Source organism: Myotis davidii, unplaced genomic scaffold, assembly GCF_000327345.1.
Source record: "Myotis davidii unplaced genomic scaffold, ASM32734v1 scaffold165, whole genome shotgun sequence".
In the NCBI taxonomy this organism is placed as follows: domain Eukaryota; kingdom Metazoa; phylum Chordata; class Mammalia; order Chiroptera; family Vespertilionidae; genus Myotis; species Myotis davidii.
Window position 1 is genome coordinate 179,939 of NW_006296316.1, and position 22,907 is coordinate 202,845.

At 55.7% G+C, this 22,907-nt stretch overlaps 1 protein-coding gene across 8 annotated transcripts in view; it reads right to left on the reverse strand.

The window, feature by feature from the left end:
• Positions 1 to 2,089: 2,089 nt before the first annotated feature.
• The window catches only part of PAX8 (paired box 8), a 50,895-nt gene continuing 30,077 nt past the window's right edge, over positions 2,090 to 22,907 (reverse strand). For 2 of the 8 annotated variants that reach the window (XM_006771336.2, XM_006771335.2), the window contains exons 5-12: positions 22,013 to 22,101; positions 21,665 to 21,790; positions 21,215 to 21,390; positions 16,997 to 17,117; positions 16,411 to 16,617; positions 9,716 to 9,817; positions 4,755 to 4,841; positions 2,090 to 3,192 (exon numbers count right to left, since the gene is read on the reverse strand). In XM_006771336.2, the coding sequence (XP_006771399.1) occupies positions 3,116 to 3,192; positions 4,755 to 4,841; positions 9,716 to 9,817; positions 16,411 to 16,617; positions 16,997 to 17,117; positions 21,215 to 21,390; positions 21,665 to 21,790; positions 22,013 to 22,101 (985 nt within the window). In that variant the 3' untranslated portion in view covers positions 2,090 to 3,115. The remainder of the gene's footprint in view (positions 3,193 to 4,754; positions 4,842 to 9,715; positions 9,818 to 16,410; positions 16,618 to 16,996; positions 17,118 to 21,214; positions 21,391 to 21,664; positions 21,791 to 22,012; positions 22,102 to 22,907) is intronic. The other 6 variants (XM_006771342.2, XM_006771340.2, XM_006771339.1 and 3 more) reach the window with 5 other exon arrangements.

A 22,907-nucleotide genomic window follows, 5' to 3' on the forward strand; every position in this document is an offset into this window, starting at 1 on the left:
CCTGGCCATGGAGGCAGGACTCCCAGCTGCCCCGGCCCCAGCCTGCAGGACAGAGGGTCTCAGCAGCTCCAGCCACCGTGGGAAGATGGGCTCTGCCCCTCCTTGTGGGCCCAGGGAGGGTTCGAGCTGCTCTGTCTCCCACCGGGCAGGGGCTGCCTTCCCCACCGGGGCCTCTGTGGGCTGCAGCCAGGCTGGCCCAGCTGGTGCAGGGAGGACGGGGCCCTGAGGAGGGAATGGGGAGCATGAGGGACCGCAGTGAGTGGCCTCAGAGCAGAGGGGCCTGTCCACGGCGGAGAGGGGCTGCTCCCGTCTGCAGGGGCAGGCGAGGTGGGCCCTCCCTGCTGCGGGGATGTCTAGGGCCCATGCTGTTCCCCCAGTTCTCCTGCCAACACCCTCCAACAGGCCTTTGGAGAACCAGGGCCCGATGGTGCCACAGTCAGCCAGCCCCTCCCTCGGGCCGCTGTGATGCGTCCCCGCCCTCCTCACACAGGCCCCATCAGGTGGCTTCCAGCTCCGCCCTGCGCCCCCCTGCTCTCCTCACCTTCTCCTCGCACCCTCACGTTCCAGCTTCTCCCAGCAGCACCTCAAGTTGTCTTTCTCCCCGAGGACATCACTGGCTGCATGGTTTGACCACGGAGGGAATATCTGGCCTGCACACCTGGCCCAGCCACACTCACCGGCACCTCAGATCAGTGTCCTGGGCGCCCAGGTGGCCTCAGAAAGAGGAAGGGTGGCTCAGTCACCATGGCACAAGCACAGCCAAGCCCCTTTGCCACTCGGGGTGGGAGAGGGCCGGCCAGAGCACTGGTGTTTGGATCTCTCTGCAGGCTCCTTGGGTGCCATGCACCCCACAGTGATTCCTGGGTGGGGGTTCACTGTGGCCCCAGAACCAGGTGGGAGCTGCCCGATTCCCTCAGGAGCCCAGTGTTTCAGGGTCACCAGGAGTCTCAGGGATACAGGCTCGTGGCCAGAGGGAAGCCCTGTTATTGAGGACGAGCCTCATCTCAATCCTCTGTGAAGAGATGGGGACTAGTTATTCCCATGGGAACATTCTCTGGCCCATGGCTTCCTGCTGTCCTCATCCTTGGTGAGCATCTTGGCCTCTCCTGTCTCCCAGCCCTTGCCCTCCCAGGCTGGAGTCCCTGGATGCTGGGTGTGTGTGCAGGGGGTGGGGTGGGGAGGGGTGGGGGAGAAGGGAGGTTGGAATCCTCTTCCATCTGACTCAGCCTCAGGTGCTGTCCTTGCAGCCGTCTAGTTCACCACAGCCCTGCCTCTTGTTCCAGGGTCAATCGGAGAGGGTCCCTGTGGACAGCAGACAGCTCCTGGGGGACCCAGCACCCTGCTGGGGACAGAGCCCCAGGAGCCACCATGGTATGTGCCCCCTTGTTCTCTAACATATCTTAGAAAGAGATTGTCCCTGCGGGCTCCCTCCCTGCTTGTTGGCACTGCCACCTGTGCCTCTCCATGGTGCTCTGCATCTAGGTCCTCCAGCACCAGGCAGGGCTCTATGGTGTTGGGTGAACTTGCTGGACTTACGGTAAGAGAACCTGACTGAGCCCACTGCCTCCACGCTTGGATTTCATTCTTCCTGAGCCTCAGTTTGCCCACAGGTACAATGGGGCTAAGCCCACCTTCACTGATGTGAGACCTCCCCCCTGTGCCCGGCACAGCAGAGCCCAGTAGATGCCTGCTCACTCGCCCCCCCTCCTCCCCGAACCCACCACCACTTCATATCACAGGGTCACAGGCTGCTTCTGTGCGCAGCCACTCCTGGGTCAGCCGCCAGCTTCCCCGCGACACTGGCTTCTGTTAACAACAGCAGCCACTTGTGGGGCGTCTACCACCGGCCCGGGACGGCCATGTGCTTGTTTTACTCTCACAGGTACTCGGAGCTGAAGACGTTCAAGTGTGGGAGGGTGGTGTGCCTGGCCTGAAATATGTCAGGGCAGAGGGACAACCTAAGTCAGGCCTCCTGGGCACCCCAGTCCCCAAAGTGAGAGTCCACTGGGCCTGAGGTTCTCTGGACAAAGCCCTCCCCCCGCGCCCCCCATTCTCCCGCCCCATGCCTCCCAGTCAGCCCCGAAGCCTGGAACGGAGTAATGGTTTATTGAGTCGAGTGGCAATAGTGGCGTCTTTAAAAAAGAAAGAAGCATCGGGGAGAGAAGCCCAACATGGCAGGGAGACACTTCACTGAGAGGCCACAGTCTGGGTGGACAGAGGGAGCGGCGCCCATCAGAGCTGCATGTACAGTATTTACAGTCAGGCCTTGGGCGGGAGCGGCAGGTGCAGAGGGAGCCTGCGTGGCTGGCTGGGGTGGCAGCAGGCCTCCTCGGCTGTGGGGTGGGGGGGCTTGGGCCAAGGCAGGGCTGATGGGAGGGACACGGGTCCCCAGCAGCTCTGCCTGCCCTGCGCTGGGCCCTTTAGAAAGTCTGTGTCCAGCTGTCAGAGGCTGGTCTCTGGGACGAGCTGCAGGAGGAGAAGCTGGGGCGCTGGTGCATCACAGAGCAGGCAGAGGAGGGCCCCTGGACCGCCAGTGGAGCTTTTGGTTGACTGGGTCCGGCTCTCAGGCTCTCAGCCCGTGGCCCAGGGGGAGGTGCAGGCAGAGCCAAGCAGGCTGGGTCGGGGAGGTGGACAGCAGGAGCCTCAACTCTGGGGCAGCTCAGTGAGTGACCCTCAGGGTGGCTGTGGGGACAGCCTTCCCACGGCTGCGACCATGGGCCTGACGGAGCTGCTAACAGCCCAGGAGCGACCGCTAGCGCATGTTGACGGCGGAGCCTCAGAGGGGCCTGGGCCCCTCAGCCCCCCTGTGGGCCGCCTGCCATCCCCTCAAGCTCTTCGCTCCTCCGCTCCCCGAATTCCTCCAGTTTTGCGTGTTTCGGGGTGCGATGTCCCTCCCTGGGACTCCGCCTCCTGGAGGAATCCCGGAGGACAGTCTGGCCTTCTGCAAAGTCATCCTGTCTTTCACAGTTCATTAGGTCAACCACACAGGAGTGCGACCTGCGTACGGACTTGTGATTGTTTTCGTGTAATAAATAAAGATTCCTTTCTGTGACTCTGCGGGCGTCCCCGACCCGGTCCTCCTGCGGCTCCTTCGCTCCCACTGTCCCCATGGCGACTACAGGTGGTCAAAGGCCGTGGCGGTGGTGGGCGGCGCGCTCGGCCTCGATGTGGAACTGTAATAATATGGGGAACCTGGACACGTCAGAAAAATAACAACAACACGGCTGGTCAGAGGGGGAAATTGCACCGCAGCCGCCCTGGCATCTGCTAACCTTTAAGACAGCGCAGGTTATTCATTTACCCCCGGGCCTATCTGATCATCAAAGATTAACTCCTCTCCGCCTGTTTCCTCCTTCTCTGACCTCACCTTTGAGTTTCTGGCCAGAAGGAGAAGGTGGCTCCTTGTCCCTCCCCCCATGATCACTGTGACCTTCAACGCCCTTGTTTCAGGGGGAGAGAGAGCAACAGAGAGCAGGTACGCACACCGGGGGATCATCAGGGTCTCCCCAGCTTTGCCCAAACTGTGTGAGGCCATAGAATCTTCCTCTTCCAAATCAGAGGGGTTAAACATTTTGACCGGTTGTCCTGGCTAATGTTTCCCAGTGGTTAGAGCGTCGGTCAGGCACCAAAGGGCTGTGGGTTCACTTCCTGGGCAAGGGCACATGCCTGGGTTGCAGGTTCGATTCCCTGCCCCAGTCAGGGAGTATATGGGAGGCAACCAAACAATTGTCTCTCTCACATAAAAAATCAATGGGGAGAAGGTCCTCGGTGAGGGTTAACAACAACAAAACTTCTGACATGTCAATGGGGGCTGTGCGTTTTGGGGGACCTCCACGGGGAGGCTCTGTGGGAAGGTGACTGGCCCTTAGCCCCTCTGGCTAAACTGAGCAGAGAGGTGGCCTAGAGTTGAATCAGATGATAACCACCCCCCCATCCCCGCCAGTCCCTTCTGGAATGCCAGGAGGTAACGGGAGGAGAGGGGGGTCTCGAGAGCGGTCGCCCTGCCAGGCCTGCGATGACGCCTGTGGGGTCAGCCATGCTCGCACCACTGCCTCCCTCTGGCCCAGGTTGGTCCGAGGTCATCACTCAGGGAGACTGAGTGAGTTTCCTCAAGTTCCCCTCTTATGGGGCGCGTTTCCTGAAAAGCTTCTCCACGTAGCCCAGGCCCCAGGGCGAGAGGGGTGGGGAGCAGCCCGCAGGTCACTCTCTGGACCTGGATTCTAAGGCTTCACATCTCCAGCCAACTTCCCGGACTGGGTGCAACAGAGGACCTCTGTGCAGGGCCTGCTGAGCACTGTGAGCCACCTCCATGCCTAATGTGGGCAACAGGGCAGCGCTCGGTGCCATCGGCGTGCTCCCAGGCAGGGGCAGCGGGCGCTCTGCGGCCAGCCCAGCAGTGTTAGTGCTGCTGGACTGTGAGCCCCGAAGGTGGGGCATCCACATTGTGGTTTCTTAATCCACCCGGCCCTCCCTGAGCCCTGGATCCTCCTCAATAGAAAGATCTCAGAGACATGGCCTTGGGCAGCAGGAGAGAGATGGGCAGGGAAGTCTCCCCCCACACCCCCCGCCCCACCTTCTTGCCCCAAAGACCTGGCCACAGCCTGGCACACTGCCTTCCCGCTGGAGTTATGAGTAACACCTGTCTCCCCAGGCCCTGGTCTAACCTGGGCCTCCCAGGTTTGAGACGACTTTGGCCCAGCCTTGTACCCCACCTGCCCTGCATGCAGAGGGCCTGGGCGGCCCCGGGGACTTACTCAGCAAGCTGGAGTTGGGGAAGCGCCAGGCCTCGCTGTAGGAGGAGTAGGGGGTGTGGCTGTAGGCATTGCCAGAGTATTCACTTCCTGTTGGAGACACACAGTGAGAGGTGGGGTGCAGCACCCACATGGGGCTGGGGTTGGGGCGAAGGGTGTGCAGGCCTGGCACTGGGTGAGTCCTGGGAGGAGGAGCCAGGGCAGGACAGTGGCAGCTCAGAAGACCCCTCCCTTGGGGGCCCTCAGTTGGTGTCATTTGAAGCTGTGTCCTTTCCCCAGACACTGGGGCCCCACCCTGACAAGCTGTCCCTCACAGGAACTGCATAGGCGGTTGTTCCCATTATGCCCATTTTCCAGATGAAGAACCAAGGCCTAGGGATTTGCATATGCTCACACAGCCAGAGGGTTTGGGAGCTGTGACTCCTCGGCCCAGCTTCCAACCACTTCTATTACTGCCCAGACCTGCGAGGGGCTTCTCCAGGCATGTCAATGGGGAGAGGGAAGGAGAGAGGGAAGGAGAGAGGGAGGGACTTTCCTGTGGAAGGAGGGAAACAGGGAGGGAGGAAAAAAGCAAAGGAAAAAAAAAGAAAACTAAGAAAGTATCTAATCCAACCATCATTTCCCAAATGAAAAAACTACTATGCAGAGAGGGAAAGACATTAGCCCTCAGCCACATGTGCATGGAAGGCCTGCACCAGAACCAGCCCCAGCACCTACTCCAGCTCTTTCTTGAACCCCACAATGTGAACTGCTCTGTTTACTGCTGCTGTAGCCAAGACATCCTGGGTTCACTGCACCCAGCGAGGAAGCCGATTCAACCCTGGCGACACAGTAAGGGCCCCGTGCCTCTACCCCACCCCACCCAGTGCCAACACTGCTGGTACTAAGGGACAAGGAAGAGAAGTGGAAAATGCAGCGTGCTTGCCCTCTCGTCTTGTCACTTACTCATGCATTCACTCACTCACACACGTATGCACTCACTGAACTCATGTCTACCCATCTGCTTCAGTTCCTGCTGCAGTGGGGACGGGCCTTGGAAGGTGGTGCAGCGTCCTCCCTCTGCCAGATCTGTCAATGCCCCTGCACCCATCCTCTTTGCTCTGCATCCCACCCCACTCATCATGGCAAGGACTTGATTCCTACAATGGATCCCTTCTCCTTTCTGCTTCATCAGTTCTCCCCTTCTAATCCATCACCCCCTTCAGCCAGAAAACATGCTCTGTTTTCTTTTCTTTAAAAATCCTCTTCCTATTCCACAACCCTCTCCAGCTCCCAGCCGCTCCCCTGCTCCCTGGTCTTTGCCTTCACCGCTGCATTCCCCTCCACTCAAGCTGGCCCCTCCTATCCTCACTGCCTCCCCCCAATCATCCTAGTGGTCACTTCTGTCTACCACTCTTTAACTCTCAGCCACCTTGGACTCATCCACCAACCCCTCTCTCGGGGGAGGGGGTGGGGTGGGGTCTGTCCGAACCCACTGGCCTCTCCACCAGTCTCCTGGTTCCTTCTCTGTGAGGACTCTAAATGTTGAAGAACCCCAGGGCATGATGTGTGAACCTTCTGTGAATTTCCATCCACCTCTTTCCTGTGATCTTGTCTAATCCTTAGCATTAAATTACAGCTCTGAGCAATGGCTGAAATGTATGCCCTTGTCAGGATGGGTTGCTGACTTCAGACATATACTGCACCTACTGACTTACTCAACTGGTACCGAGGAGGTGTCTCAATCCTAATCTGGCCCCACAGGACTCTTGATTTCCACCTGCCACACGCTCTACCTCTTCCTCTCCTAGTCTCCCCCATGCATACTTGCCACCACCATCCAGGAAGTTTCCCAAGCCCCAAGCCTAGGGGTGTCTGAACCCCTACAGTCACTTCACCAGCAAGTGTTGCTGGCTCTATATGTCTTGAGTATCTCTCTTCTCCTCCTTCACTGCTGCCTCCCCAATCCAAGGCCACTGCTTGAACCACAATTGCCCCTGGTCTCTGCTGCCTCTTTTAAACACCCACAACCAGTTCCCCAGTAGCCTGCGTACTCTTAAAATTTGACCCAAGCCACTGCCAACATCTCACGGTGGAGTCCTTTCCCGCTCACTCACACTCCTATCTGTGTGTGACCACAGTCCCTGCCTTGGGGCCTTTGCACTTTGAACACCTGAGAGGCCTTCCAGGTCTCCCCATCTAAAGTAGTATATCCTTTCCCTTTGGCTTTGTATCACATCATCCCATTTTGTTCTCTTTACAGCACGTACTGTCTATTCATTTGTTGGCTTGTTTTCTGTAGTTTTTTCTTCATTATTAGGTTGTAAACTCCATAAATAGAGAGACTGGCCGTATTCACTGCTATATCCTCAGCATCTTAGATAGATCCTCAACCAGTATTTGTTCAGTGAAAAAGTAGTGGATGGATGTATGGTTGAAAGGGTGGATGATGGAAGAATAATAGATATGGAAAGATGGATAGATGAAAGGATGGATGTATGAAAGAACGAAAGGATGGAGAGATGAAAGCATGGATGGATGAATGGATGGATGAATAAATAGATGGAAAGATGTAAGGGTAGACAGATAGAAGAATGAATAGATGGATGGATGAAAGGAAGAATGAATGAGAAGATGTATGTATGTATGGGAAAATGTGTAAATGTGAATGGAAAGGAAAGATAGATGAATGGATGGATGGGTCAGACTATCTCTGGAGCTGTTGGTTAAGCTCCAGAACTGGTGTGAGCATCATTAACTGTGTGAATGGGGCAGGGTCAACAACAACAATTAGGAGGCAAAATAAGAGAAATCTGAGTCCTGTCCTGTTCGTATGTTGTTCTCTGACACGGTGTCCTGATTTCTAGGATGGTGGGAGGCAGTGTGGTGTGGTTGACAGAGCCCTAGGTTTGAAATCAAAATACCTGTTTTTGAACAACTCAGCCACTTAGTATGGTTATAACCCTGAGCACACCACTTTGCTTTTCTAAGCGTGTTTCCTTATCTTTATAAAGCTAGGATAATACCAGCTTCCCAGGCTTATGGTAAGGATATGAGAAATAAAGTTATATTTATGAATGGCCAGGCACACAGAAGTACAGAATAAATGATCTCTTCCTTTCTTCCACAACTGACTGAAGACTGTCATTAACATGCCTTGCTTGAAGCACTTATTGTTTACGTAGCACATAGTAGGTGCTTAATGAAGGTTTATTGATTTTAATGGAAGGAATCCTCATTGTTCCTGGGAGATTGTGGCCACTGGTAAGAGATGAGCAAGTAATTTTCCTACAAAAAATTCACCACGGAGTTCCTAGGAACCAGGTGAAACAATGAAATAGCACTGCATTTTCTGAAGATCAGATTTGCATGTAACTTAATGGGAGCCAATCCGCTGTCCACTGCACAAAGCAAGGCCCCTCCCTTCCAGTGCACTTGCAGTGGATGCTGTGGTTGTGCTATTTTTTTGTCCACAACACCCACGTGGGATGAGGTCTTTCTGGAAACAACCTGGGGCCTTTGATGAGAGGCCCAAGCTTTCCAGCTACCTCCCAGGTCAGACTCTGGGCCCCAGGAGCCCCTTGCCCTGGGCATGCCCCCGGGATGATTCATAATTAAGAGAAAAGCCTGGGCTTTATGTTTCCTCCTCTAAGCAGGAGGCCAGAGAAGGTGGAGAGGTTGGATGGGGGTTGGGGGAGCTGACTGGAGCCTGGGATTTTGATTGAGAGGCCCCATTATCCACACTCTTAAAAAAATAACCGAATCTTTTCCTTTTTTATCTTGACCAATCTCATTTCACGCTCCAGAAGAGGAAGGGAGGGAGGGAGGGAGTCCGGGGCCAGGAGGGAGAGAGGAGTGAGTATTCTGTATTTTCAACGCTGCATTAAGCACATCGCCACGGTAACCAGTCAGCAACAAGTGCCAGCTCAGCAGGTTCCCAGGGAGCATAGAGCCTGCTTCCCTCCCTCACTTCTCCCTCCCTTCCTTCTGCCCAGGAGAGCCCAGCCCCCTGCCTCACACAGGGCACCAGGATGGGTGACTGGCAAAGACAACCCTGCCAGGGGGCAGGAAAGCAGGTCTGGGTGAAGGCACTGTCTCTGGGGTCAGGCCAGGGCATCTGGCCCAGGGGTGGCATGGGGATCCCAGAGACCCTGATTCAGCCCCTTCCAGAAGCTCCAGGTCTTCAGACCTCTGGGCAGTGAAAATGTTCTAGCCTATCCTTCCCATCCTTCCTTTATGGTCCCTGAGAGACGCCTGCCAAAAGAGACCCTCCTTGTCCTCCTCACGTGTCCAGGCCTTGACACCCTGGGTCACCGTTGGGTGATGACCTCACTGGTAGACAAAGAAACCAAATGACCGGCAGGCAGGATTCCAGGGCAGCTCAAATGACAGTGAAGAAATTCTCCCAGCTCATCTCACACTCTGCAGTACCTTCTGAATATCTAGAACTCGGATCCCGCCCATACAGGGTTGAGTGGGTGTGGTGTATGAAGATGGCTATACTTCAACCATCATCATCATCATCATCATCATCGTCATTGTCATCGTCATCCCTACACCACTCATATTCAGATGTTACAGAATGGTAAACTGAGATTCACCCGTTAAATAACTGGGAGACCAGGAATTATTGGAAGGCTAGGCTTATGTTTAGCTGCCAATGTTTTGCAGCCCCACCTGGGCTCCCTGAATGGAAGGACCGAGTGGTAGAGCTCCGATTAGAACACCAGTCTGCTTCAGCACCTCCCTTTTCATCACTATGGGTGACGTAGGAGGATTTGGGAAGGAGCAGGCAGAGTTGGGGAGCGGTAAGAAGCCAGGACTGCACTGAAGTCTCTCCTCCAGACTTTGAAGAGATGCACCCTTCAGTTCCTCCCCAGTGCCCTTCGGGGAGTCTATGAATGGGACACACCCTTCCTCTTGCTCCACCTTTGGACAACACTTCCTCTTGGCAATGCTCCCCCTTCTGTGCGCTGTCCCCTTACCTGCCACCATGCCTGCAATGGCAGAGGAGGCATAGCTGCCCTGTCCACTGGTGGGGATGTGGGGTGGGTATCCGGGCAGCGTGGGACCCACCATCTCTCGCCCTGCAAAAACACAGGAAGGAGTACTCAGTTGGGCCACAGGAAGCCACTGTACTTACCATCTTGCTTCCTGGATGATCAGCAAGGCTTCTCTTTTGCCACGCCCACTTGCTCTCAGGCCATTCTCCAATCCACTTCCTCCCTCCTCTCTCCTCTGCAGTCCCTGGGCTCCACCAGGAAGGGTGCACTGCTGGGGCTGTCCTGCATCATTCCCTTCTCTCCAGGGATTTTGTTTCCGTGAATCTCATTCATCACTAACGGTCATGTATTGGAGGGAGGCTGGGGCTGTGTCTTCTGGGCCCTGGTTTCTCCTACCGCATCCAGGACAGTTGGCCAAAATGAATGCGATAGAGGTCACTGGAGTCAGAGCTCACACCCTTTCAGCCCCAGCTCTGAGCACAACCCAGAACAAAGCCCTACCTAGGGTGGCATAGGTGTAGTCTGCTGGCCCATTACTATCCTTTTTTGAACCCATGCAGACATTACTAATCAATCACTGCAATCTTTTTCCACTGAGCCAGAGGGAGGTCCTCCTCCTCTTCCTGCCAGACAGATGGACACAGCCTATCAGAGTTACAAGGGACAGGAAACCTACTGGCTATCCCCAACCCACAAAGGGGACGTGGGCTGAGATGTATTAAACATTTACACATGACCACCAACCCCACATCTGGCAATCCCATTCCTGAAAAAACATTTTCAGCAAAACAGACACCCATCTCTTTGTTAGTCTATATTTGTGGGTAGTGCCCTGCCCTGGTGACACCGACAGACAGCTGATTTCCCTGGCTCCCCGTCCTGTACATCAGGAATTTGAACCTTCCCTTTCAGGGGACCCTGCCTGACTTCTGAGTTTCTTCCCATCTGCACCTGTGCCCACAGACGCACGCCCCTCCACCCATCACCCCTTTTTATGACCTGCAGGCCCAGATCAGACCCCTTCAGGGATTCCTGGCAAGGTGACGACACATGCTGGCCTGCCCAGTTAGGACCACTGTCCCCGCATACTTATTAGTAATGCCCATCTCACTTTCAAAATGCCCAGCTTGAAGGATGAATTACTTGGTCATTGGGGTTCTTGCAGATGGTTCAGGGTTCTTCAACCTCAGCACTGCTGACATTTAGGATTGGTTAATCTTTGTTTGGGGCTGTCCTCTGTCTTATAGGATATTCGGGACCATCCCAGGCCTTTAGCCACTGGATGCCAGTAGCAGTTCCCTCCCAGTGTGACAACCAGAAATGTCTCCAAATATTGCCATACATCCCCTAGTTGCAAAATTGCCTCTGGCCGAAGGACACTGTGTTAGACTGGGACCATTTTACCCAATGCCTCTGCCTCTTCACATGGAGGCTGATTTTTCTCCTAGGACTTACATGGCCCCTGTGAGGGGCCCCTGTGAGGTTGGCCCCTGCCAACCAACTTGCTAAGTCCATCCCCTGTACGACACTGCCCGTCCAACTTCCCTCCCATTGGTCCCTGTAGGACCTTCATACCTCAGCCCTTCAGGGGGTGCCTGGTAGTGATGGAAGGAAGGTATATCCACGAAACTCTATAAATTGTCAAAACCATAGTGACTAACTCCTCCTCACCTCTCTTTCTGGAGAGTCCCTGAAGGCAAGTTTTTCATTCAACAAATACTTATGAGTGAGTCTGATGGACTAGGCAGCTTTCTGACTACTCGGGGACACAGCAGAAAACAAGAATGCTCAATTAGCAAGGCCAAGGTGGGGCACAGAGTAGGCTGGGCATGGGGAGCCACGCCTAAGCAGTCAACAAACAGTACCAGGCCTACTGGATGTCAGGAATCCGAGGACCTCACTTGTTATCCTGCTTCAGTGGCTCCTATTCCAAGTGCCCTTAGACCAGCCGCTTATGTACCCCAAGCCTCAGTTCCTTCACATGCAAAATGGGAGGAAAAGAAGAGAAGCTCTATGCACCACATCACTATCACTATCTTTTCACTGTTGCTATGATGTCATCCGTGTCATCCAGAGCCAGGGTCTCGTGCAACAGGCAAACACTGGTTAGTGCAACGAACACATTCTACAAGTTGTTATATGTCAAAGGAACCTGAATAGAATAAATCCCATTTGAAATGAGTTATCAGTGAGACCGTGAATGTGTTGATAAAAATAAACACCGCCCCTAATTTGTTTGACCTCCAGTACAATGCCCGGCTGTGATTGGTGCTGGACCAAACAGAGTGGAACCCACTGGGATTCCACAGATGGGTCCAGTGCGCTTGCCTCAGGGTCTGAACAAGTGGGGCGTTGGAAATGTTGGGGAGGAAGAAGGAATGTTAGCATATTTACAGGTAGCGGGAGGAGGATGCAGAAGCTATATGGAGGTACTGTCTTATCTTTCTTCCAAGACTGCAATATGGTCAGACTCAGTCCTCAGCCCTTGGACAAAGCGCCTGGCCAGGAACCCAGGAGAGAGGAGGAGAGATGTGCCATCTGTAAGGGCAGGAGGAGTACAGAGGGTGGGCAGGTGGCCTGAATAAGAGAGTGAAGGGAGAGAGGTGGCTGGTTCAAACCTGATGCCTCCTCTCTTCCTATTTCCCTTACTTCCTCCTGTCAGGGTGGGAGGGAACGGGGTCTATGTCTAGGTCAGGTTGTGGCTGAGGAGCACGTTCCTTAATTTCTTTGACCTGCATCTTCCCGTCTGTCTCATGAGGAGCTGGGTTGGCTGAGAGGTGGTGAAGTGGATTCGCCTCACTTCTTCATTGCCTGCCTGGGGCTTCCTGGTGCACTGTGTTGAGAAGGATTCTGAGGATTCTCCGTCTTGGCTCGCAGGCCACCTATTTGCAGGGCTGGCCTAGGCACTCTCCAGGGATGCTCCTTCCCCCTGCCCTTGTTCTGTCCTTTTCATCTCCTGACTCTGCTGCTTTTTGGGCAGCTCGGTGAGCAGAGCACCAGGGCACATATGCCTCTCAAGCCACAACTTAATTCAGTCATAACTGCTCACTGCATCCCATCCCACGAGAACTAGCCCCCAAATTGCTTTTGGAAACTGAATTAATAAGTTTCGAGATTTTAATCTTTGTTTCTCCTTAGTTGCCTAATTTCCTCCCAGCGGGGCAGAGATTTCTGAACCGAATGCTGGAGCAGACCCCGATGGCCTCCTCCCAGGACCTTGGCCTCTGTGACAGACCAGTAAGACCCTCTTCGGTGCCACCTTCTCCCAGACTATGGTTCCATAAACTTTTCCAGCAGTCCCACAAAACTCTGCCTTAATTCCTTAAATGCGTGGTTTCTTCCCCCAAAGCCAAGAACCTCGCAACCTTCTTAGAGATGAAACCGGGGAAGCCGTGAGGTGAGGCCCTCCATCACCTCACCATGCCCTTCTTTTCATCCACTATTTACTTTTAAGGCTCTTCACCATAAATTTACCTGTGGTTTGTAATTTTATCTCCTCTGCACTCACACATCCTTCCAATGTGGTCTTATTCTTAAGAAGCCGGCGTAGGCACGGGCCCACACTGACTTGCTGTGAAGTGGGGTTCTATAAGAAAACGCCAGCACCCCGGATATCTTGGCGAATCTTGTAAATATGGGTAGGATCAGGAGGAGAACCATGGTGTGGAGGAATTCAGAAGGCAGAGGTGCTTTCAGACAATTTTATTTGCCCCTTTGATGTCTGCCCTCTACGTGACCCTTTTAGTTCCTTATCTTGTTCTGATAGCAAGGAGAATTTATGGCGATCCAGAAATCTCTCTGGCACGACTAAATATAATTTTGTACAAAAGGATGGAGGCGGGTAATGGACTCTTTGATGATAAAACCAAACTCAGAGCCTTCCGACCAGCGGAGCTGGAGTGAGCCCTGGAGCAGCCAGGACCAGGCGCCTCCACATCGGTCCTGGCGAGAGTGCCGGGACCCCAGCTGGGGCACCCGAGGGCACTGGGGGAGTAAGGGGCAATCCTACGTCCCCCGAGCCCTGATGCTGCTTTGTTCTTGGCTGGTTTAGGGAGAAGCTGAGAGCCAGAGGACAGCGAGAGCCTCTGGGCTGGGTAGGGAGGGACCTGGGGAGACTGTGAAGCAGGCAAAGGCTGCAGGAGGCAGCAGGGTGTCCTCGGGAGCCTCAGAGGGGAGGGCCCATGTAGGTGGGCTGAGCCTCCCTCCTGGCCCCTCAGTCCTGCCTCCTTTCCTTCCTTTCAAATTCACCTCTTCTTCCCTTGAATAGGTTTCTAGTCTCCCACCCTCTAGGTCCTTCTGCTGACCTCCCACCCTTCCTCTCTCTGCGTGGCCTCCGGGTCTGTTCACCATGGTTCAGCCACATGGTAGATATTTAGGTCTGATCTGGACCAGGGGCCACATGTGGACATTCTTTCTGGAGCTCCAACACCCGGGGTCCGGAGTGGACACCAGTCATCAAAGGCCTTGTGCCCAGGCCACGGGGCTGGCCCAGCTCTGTAAGCTTCCTACTCTTTTTTAAAAATATATATTTTACTGATTTTTTACAGAGAAGAAGGGAGAGGGACAGAGAGTTAGAGACATCGATGAGAGAGAAACATCAATCAGCTGCCTCCTGCACATCCCCTACTGGGGATGTGCCCACAACCAAGGTACATGTCCTTGACCAGAATCGAACCTGGGACCCTTCAGTCCGCAGGCCGACGCTCTATCCACTGAGCCAAACCAGTCAGGACAGCTGCCTACCCTTGACAGCCTGCCTGGACCCACTCTTTTGAGCTAGGGCACCTCCTGCTCTTCTCCAAGCTCCCGGACGGGTGGGCTGGGCCCTTCAGTCAGCCATCAGCCTTCCCGGGGATCACTCCCTGCACCCCAGCACCACCCGGCCCTGGCCAGGGGCCACCACCCTGAAGGACACATCAAAGCTGTGCATGGGCTGCCTGAATGCACCCAGGTCACTGCCATCAGCTGCTCCACCCCAGGGTGCATGTCCCACAGCTGGTTTGGGAGTGGGCATGTCACTAAACTGAGAGCTGAAAGAAGTTGGAAGGTCCCTGATCTGATTGTGTGTTGACAGGGGTGCTTAAAGCCCCAACAGGGTGACAGGGAGAGGAGAAACTGTGGGGCTTTGGGGCACGGAGTTCCCCTGGGCTGACCAGCTCCGCTCTGTACCGACACCCACTGTGCTCTGAGACATCTGTCCTTCCCTCGCGTGCGGGCCCTGCTCCCCCTCCTCATGGCCTCGTCCACACCCTCATCCCTCACCTGCCTCACTGTTCACATGAGAGGGGCAGGCTGGGAAGGCAGCCTCTTCTCCTCCCCCTCTCTCCTCCCTCCCACCCCCTTTTTTCCGACTGACATCATCCTGCCCAGCTCACGATTTCTCCCCGTTCATCACTTTGGTCAAAACAAATGACCCCTCTCCGCTGACTTCACCTTCTTTTGAAATCCTCAAGTCTGAGTCAACATTTTCTCCCTTGCTTCCCACACACTGGCTTCCTTTCTTAACCCTTCACCTCTGTGCCCACCTCCTCTGAGATGACCTCCCTCCTCAGAGGTGCTGGGGAAACTCCCTGTGCCCCACGCAGAGGGGAGAGTCATTAGAAGGGAGGGTGGAGACCACGGCTCCCTCGGAGGCGAAGGCCCGCTCTTCTCCTCACAAGCAGTGGTTCCCAAGTCCAAGGGCGCTCGGGGCAGAGCGGGGCTGTAAGCAGGGCCACTCCTCAGTGGTCTGGCTGGGACCTGACTTCCGGAGAAGCTTTCATTTCCAGAGAGAGTTGTGAGGCCCCAGGCATGTTTGGAAACCACTGGTCAGAGGGGCCGCCCCCGTCTGCTCCCCCATGGGCTCTGGTTCAACGCCTGGGCCCACACCTAGAACAGCCCTTGGCTGCGGCCGCCCTTTGGTGCCTGAGCACTGTTACGGGACCTGCCGTCTTCACTCCACCACAGGCCTCCTCTGCCCAATCCCACTGCCTCGCTCACCCTGTGCCCCTCAGGCTCTGGCAGGCCGTCCATGGCCTTCAGCCAAGGAGACCCTGCCCTGCGGGGGTCTGAGCAGGGACCCAGGGGGTAAGCCCTCACGTTCCTATCCAGGGCCCCCAACGGCCCTTCTCTGGGCCTGCCTCCCTCAGTGTCAGGGCTGCTCCAGCTGCCTGGCCCCGGTGCTCTGGCTTTGAGGCGAGGAGACTGGGGTGTGAGTCCTCCAAGGGTGACACTGTGAGGCACGCACGACTGGAGCTCCACTGCGGAGACCCGACTATGACTGGTCCTTTGTCTTCAGAAATTTGATCTGGAAATTGGCTCCAAAATCCAATGACTTTTTTCCATCAAAGTTTTATCAATTTTTCCTTTTTTTCCCCTCGCAGACCAAGTGTTCAGCAGAGTACCTGGTTCCTGGCCTAGGGTCCCTGCTCTTCCACAGGGCCTCGGGGTGAGGTTCTGGAATGCTGGCAAGCACCCCATTCCAGGCACCCCCAGAGTGCCCCCTCCCCGTGGCCTGACTTTGCTGCATGGAGACCCACATACTGGTACCTCCAACAATAGCCAGAGGAATTTGGAAAGAGGTTTATGGTGGACAGGACTGAGGACCAGAGAGGGTCTGGACCCCTTGGAACCAAGGGACTGGCCCTGGGCCCCTCCCACCCCCACGAAGGCTGCAGGCCCGGCCCTCCCTGTCATACCTGAGAGGAGGGCCTGGCCCGCGAGCTGCCCGTACACTGAGGCAGCGTGGGGAAAGGCATTGAAGGGCGGGACCGAGGCTCCCGCGGGGACCCCAGAGCCGGCTTGCTGCAGGTCCAAAAAGGCGGAGCTAGATAAAGAGGAAGGGGTGGAGCTAGAACTGGACACCTCGGGGCTTTCCTGCTTTATGGCGAAGGGTGAGTGAGGATCTGCCGGGGAGGGAGACAAGGAGAGAGGGTGAGATGATGGTGGGAGCATGCACAACAAGCCATGAGATGGGGGTGCAGGCCCGGGGTGGCTGGGCTGGTGCTCCTGGAGCTGAGAGGCAGGAGCAGCTCTGCTCTGCTGGGCCCCCACCAGTGTGCAGAGGGCTGGAGTGCCTGCCTCTCCACAGTGTGCAGCAGGCAGAGGAGGGGCTGAACAGAGAAGGTAGGACCCTCCTGACCCACCAGGAGGCCCAGCCAGCAGAGCTCTCTCCTCTCCACGTCTAGGGCCCTAACACCTTCCTCCTCATGCTAGCTTTGCCCTGCCCTCCAGCCCAACCTGGCAGCCAGGGCCACATGGCTCAGGAGATTCTGGGCATCCTACCTGTCACCACGGGGTAGGTCTGGTGAGTCGAGAGGTTGCGCCCCAAGGGTGTGTTGGAAGGGGTCAGGGTGGCCTTCCCGTCGTCCAGGGCGCTGTTGAGCAGGGGCAGCGGGTAGAGGCCCTGGGGAACAAAGAAGAGTCGGCACAGAGGCCCCTGGGGCAAGCCTTACCTGCAGCTGTCTCTGCTCCTCGACTCCACTCAGCATGTTTAATGGCTTCTTATTCCTGACGCACAGCCCTGCTGTTCTCTTACCCAGGCTCCCGGCTCCCCCTCTGCAGTGGCTCTTGGCCTGTGAGCAGGCGCAGGATGGAGTGTCTCCTTCCCAGGACCTGCCCCAGGCCGGCGGGTCCCTTCCCTCGCCTGCTCACAGGATGTGAACCCACCAAGGACAAGATGCGGGTGGAGCTTCAGCCCACAGGACCGTGTGGGACCATTTTTTCCTCCCAGAGAGGAAATGCAGGCTCGAAAGGTCAGGGAGCCTGTCACTCTCGCACACGGGGCGGAGCCAGGATTAAACCCAAGGGGCCTGGCTGCAGTGCCATGCCGCCAGCCGCTGCCCTGGACTGGTTAACAGCATCGCCACATCTCACATCAGCCAAGAGCTTTGCCGCTGTTATCCGGGTCCACGCCCCTGGCAGCCCTGTGACGTGGGCAAGCAACACTGTGCCTGCGTTCTGTGCGGAGAGCCTGAAGCCCGGAGGCCTTACGAAACAGGGACCACACTGGGGACACCGGCCCCGACTGGGTGCTCTCTCCTGTGGCCACTGGGCAGCCATGGTCCCCACCAGATCAGGTGGATCTCCTTTCTCCTCTCCACATCCAAGCAAACAGAAATGTTCAGGTCCAGTCTGAAGGTGACACTTGGGTTAATTCTGTCTCTTTATCAGTACCTGGTTTTGGTTTTTGTTTTTTTATTAAGAGCTCAGGTCAGACTCCCCCCAGACTCCACCTATACAAGCAGGGCCATCTCCTAAGCCACTCTCTCCAGAAAGAGGTTGTTCAATTCAAGGACGCACACACCGCCCCACTGGGACCCCTCCCATCAGAGGACGAGGCAGCACACACAGTGCACCCTGTTCCCCACACACGTCACTAACACGCTATGCAAAACTCAGCTCAAGCTCTGGCTGGTGTGGCTGTTGGTTGGGTGTTGCCCCATGCACCAAAGGGTTGCTGGTTCGATTCCAGGTCTGGGCACATGCCCAGGTTGCGGGCTTGACCCTTAATAGAGAGCATGTGGGAGGCAGCTGATCCATGTTCTGCTCTCACATCCATGTTTCTCTCTCATCCTCTCTTTTCCTCTCTGTCCCTTCCTCTCTCTGAAAAAAATAAAATCCATTTAAAATATTTATTAAAAAAACAAACATAATCTTAAAAAAACTGAACTCAAGGATCACTTCCTGGTTACATAATCGTCCACTAAGGCAATCACGTCTGGTGACTTCCATGGAGCTGGCGCTAAGGAGCTGCCGCCCCTTCTGGTTGTGTGCCGGGCCCTTCTGGAGACCACGAGGGCTCCGTTACCATCAGAGCAATTACTGACTCAGTGGTGCTCTGGTCCCATGCCTCCGAGGGCCCATGCCTCTGAGGGTGGAGATGCTTACGGCACAGCTTAGCAAAACTGAACAAAACACCTAATTTCTAGAGAGGGTGAGGCAAGTTTAAAATGCCTTTGAATGTGTTGGTTCCACACCAAAATACCTATTGAAATCTATAGCTGCTCTAAAATCCAGGAAATTTAGTGGAAAAAATGAAAACTAAAAAACAAAAAACAAAACAAAATCCCAAACCTATCTAGCCAGCTACTTTGGTGCTGTCACACAGGATGGCTTACATATCCCAAAGATGACTGGTTTCTCACACGGCCTGAACTCGGCCTGAACTTGAACGGGGGTGCAGAGCGGTACGATGCATTAGAACAGTGGTTCTCAACCTTCCTAAGGCCGTGACCTTTTAATACAGTTCCTCATGCTGTGGTGGCCCCCAACCATAAAATTACTTTCGTTGCTACTTCATAACTGTAATTTTGCTCCTGTTATGAATTGTCATGTAAATATCTGATATGCAGGGTGTATGTTCATCGATACAAACTGAACATAATTAAAGCATAGTGATTCATCACAAAAACATGTGATTATATATGTGTTTTCCGATGGTCTTAGGCGACCCCTGTGAAAGGGTCGTTCAACACCCAAAGGGGTCGCGACCCACAGGTTGAGAACCGCTGCTTTAGAACGTGGCAAGCCCTGCTTCCAGGCAGCTGCTGGGTCCTGGCCTTTGGGGCCTTGGTTTGTGTCACCTGTGCGGCAGGGGCAGCAGGCTCTGAGGCTGAGGTCCGGATCGAGGTGTTACACACACCGATGGAGCACTTAGTGAAAGTATTTGGGATCAGCACATGCTCTGTACAGACTTATCACAGGCAGTGCTATTCCTGATATCTGAGAGTAGGAGCTGCCAAGTTCTCAGTCCCTGTCACCATACCATTATTCCCTCCTGTTGATCGGTTCTCCGTGCACTTGATATGGAGGAACAAGGGCCGCAGAGACTCCTAACTACGCCTGGCACTGAAACATGACGCTTCTGCCCAACACTCTCCCCTGTGTTGCTTTTCCAGAAAAGACAGCATGTTTGCCCCACCCTCAGGCCAGGTGTGAGGACCTGGCTTCTGTTGGCTGTCGGGACTGTGCCAGGTGAGAGAGCACGGCTGCTTCTCTGGCAGCATCGGCAGCCACCAAGGGTGGGAAAGGCCCCCTCACCAGGCTGGGTTCTCGGGGGGCTCAGGAATGGGGGGGAGGTTCTGCACTCCAGCAGGTGCCCAGGGCCTCAGCCCCAGGGCTCTTCCCCTCTTCCGGGATGGCTGGTGCTTGCATGCTGGGCTGTGCAGGCTCCTGTGAGCAGGGCAAGCTCCCACTGCTGCGCCTCACTCCCTCCAGAGCCGTGTGCTGGCTCGATGAGCATCCAGCCTTGTCCCCAGGTCTGCTGACAGCCAGCTTTCTCTGCACCCCTCGTGGCTACCATGGCCCAGGCCGATAAAATCGCTGACGCAGATTGCCTGCCCAGCTGCAGGTGCTGGCACAGGCCCAGCTGCCCAGACGGCCACTGGCAAGGGTTCAGCTGATTGGTGGCATCCTCACTGTTGTCCTGCTCAGATCTTAAAGGTATCCGCATTTGCTTCACTCCTAGACCCTGATAGCGTGAGCAAAGACGGGGGGCAGACACCACCCTGAAACCCCTCAGCTGGCTAACTGCCTGAGTTGGGGGGAGATGTGGGCGGTTGACAGACAGAAGCGGTCAGAGGCAGTACCTGGCAGCTGTGTCAGAGTGTGGCACGTTGCTGGCCCCCCGGAGACTGGGCTGCGGCGGCCACCCTCACAGAAGCCAGCCCACTCACTATAAACTCTCCTTCCTGAGCGCTTCAGTCAGTTGCCTGCATTTCTCAACTCCCTCACCCAACCCACCTTTACTGAGCATCTATTATAACGGTACGCGCTCGGGGTGGAGACTTTATAAGGTGCTCAAAGGGGCTGCCCACTGTGTCCTTACACCTCTGCCCACTGGACAGCTCTGACGCCGCGGGAGAAGGGACGAGGAGTGGCAGGTGAGGTGCAGAAGCCCAGGAGGGAGAGGGGACACATACCTGGGGGAGGGGAGGACTCATGGGCAAAGGGATGCTTGAGCTGAGTCCTAATGGCCGGCGGTATTTTTCCAGGCAGAGGCGTGGGAGGAAAGGCATTCGCAGGGAGGCACAGGGTGTGCCAGAGCAGAGAGGTGTGGACGAGAGTGCACGCTCGGGGGCGTGAGTAATGCAGGGTCATGGGGTGTGCAGGCGTGAGTGGCCGGAGTGGGACTGGAAGTGCTGGTTGAGGTCACAGTGGGAAGGCTTCGGGTTGTAGCTCTAGAGCTGTGGGACCCGACCCTGTGGTCTGGGAGGCGCTGCGGGCACGGGGGGTGGCACGACCTGGCTGTGGCTCCTGGGAGAGGGCTGAGCTCAGTGTGGATGAGGGAAGAAGGCAAGAGGGCTGGGAGGAGGAGGAGGAAGTGCCAACATTGGTGAAACAGCAGATGTTTGGGGCTTGGAGCTGCATGAAGCTCCTGCCCAGAGCAATCAAAGCAACTTCCTGCGGCTCTGGTGGCAGGACTGCAAGCAGATCACGGGTCTGCAGAGACGCACCCTGCTGGGCCCCAGCCCTCCCCATCCCCTCCACTCCCCATCTCACCTGCTCGCCTTTGGTGTGGCCCGGGGAGGTGTAGGCCTCCGGGTAGTGCTGCCGCTCGAAGGGGCACTCAAGGGGCTCGAGGTGGTGCTGGCTGAAGGCGTCCGTGCGGAGATGCTTGCGGGGTCCACTGCTGCTGCTCTGGGAGTCGATGCTCAGCCGGCAGCTGTCCTGGTCACCTGGGGTCCCCAGGCAGGAAGAAAGCTCTCAGGGGACCCATCTACCCATCCCCAGGCCCAAGTGGAGGGGCAGACTGAGCTGCAGAGGCAGGAAGGACCCAGGGCCCAGGCCTCCGGGCCTCAGGGCTGTGGCCGCTCAGAGACAGGCCACGTGCTACAGGCCAATATTTGCCAAAACAACACATTCCTAGGCCCAAGGGGTCTCTGGCCCATCGGAGCCTGAGCAAACTGCCCTCCTGCACCCCAACCTGCCCTCCATGCCCCCCACACTCACTGTCATCCATCTTCCTCTTGCTGTCGCTGCCGGGCTGGGCGATCCCCAGCAGCCCATTGATGGAGTAGGTGGAGCCCAGAGAGTCGGACTGGGGTGACTCCGGGGGTGTCACGGCCGAGCTGGGGACTACAGCATGAGAAGGACAGAGTCAGGATTGGGGAGGGACACCCCTGAGCGCCCCTGCTCCACCACAGAGTCAGGCCTCATGCTGTGCTTCCTAAATATCTCCTGGCTGGTTCCCAGGAGCCCACAAGGCTTTGTCCCCTGGAAGGGCTGAGTCCACATGGGGGGTGTGAGCCATGTGTATGCAGATGGGCACGTGTGTGCCTGCGGCCCCTCCAAACTCACTCAGTGTGTGTCCGGGGCTCAGGGACTTGGTGGCCACGCAGCTGTCCATGGGGAGATTGAATGGTTGCTGCACTTTGGTCCGGATGATTCTGTAAGGAAAGGAAGCAAGACGGGTAGAGAGAAGAGGAGGAAACATGACCGGCGGCTGCCCCAGGTCCAGTTGCCTTTCTGAAATCCCACTTGGTGACTTAAAAGCACCTCACATACAACCTGTCCACATCGAACCCACGACCGTACTCCTCACACTTGGTCGTTCCCGGTGTTCCCTGGCCACCCATCCGCTCTTGACCTTTCTAGTCTCTTCTCCCTATTGCAGGCAGGCCGGACTTTCTGAAATGCAAGTCCACCTGTTGCTTAAAACTGCCAAGAGCTCCTCATTGCTCAAGGGTCAGAGGCAAGAACACCTAGCCCGGCCTCTACCCTCTCAAGGGCAGCCTTTGCTGACAGCTCCTCCTCAGCCTGCTTCCTGCTCCCCTCCTATCTACTGGCTTTCTTCCAGCTTCTTGTATAGGATCCTGCTGGCCACAGGGCCTTTGCATGTGCTGCCTCAGAGCTCTGCTCACTCCATTTCTAAGCTAGTTAACTCTATTCATTGCTTCTTACTCAGAGGCATCTCACAACCTTCCTAAACCAAGTCACCCCCGCGATAGCTCACATACCCCCTTTAGAGCTGCACTTTTACAATTGTTCCTGTGGGTGCTTGAGTAGTGTGTGTCTTCCCACTAGACCCTTGGTCGGCAAACTGCGGCTCACGAGCCACATGCGGCTCTTTGGCCCCTTGAGTGTGGCTCTTCCTAAGCCTTAGGATTACCCTAATTAAGTTAATAACAGTGTACCTACCTATATAGTTTAAGTTTAAAAAATTTGGCTCTCAAAAGAAATTTCAATCGTTGTA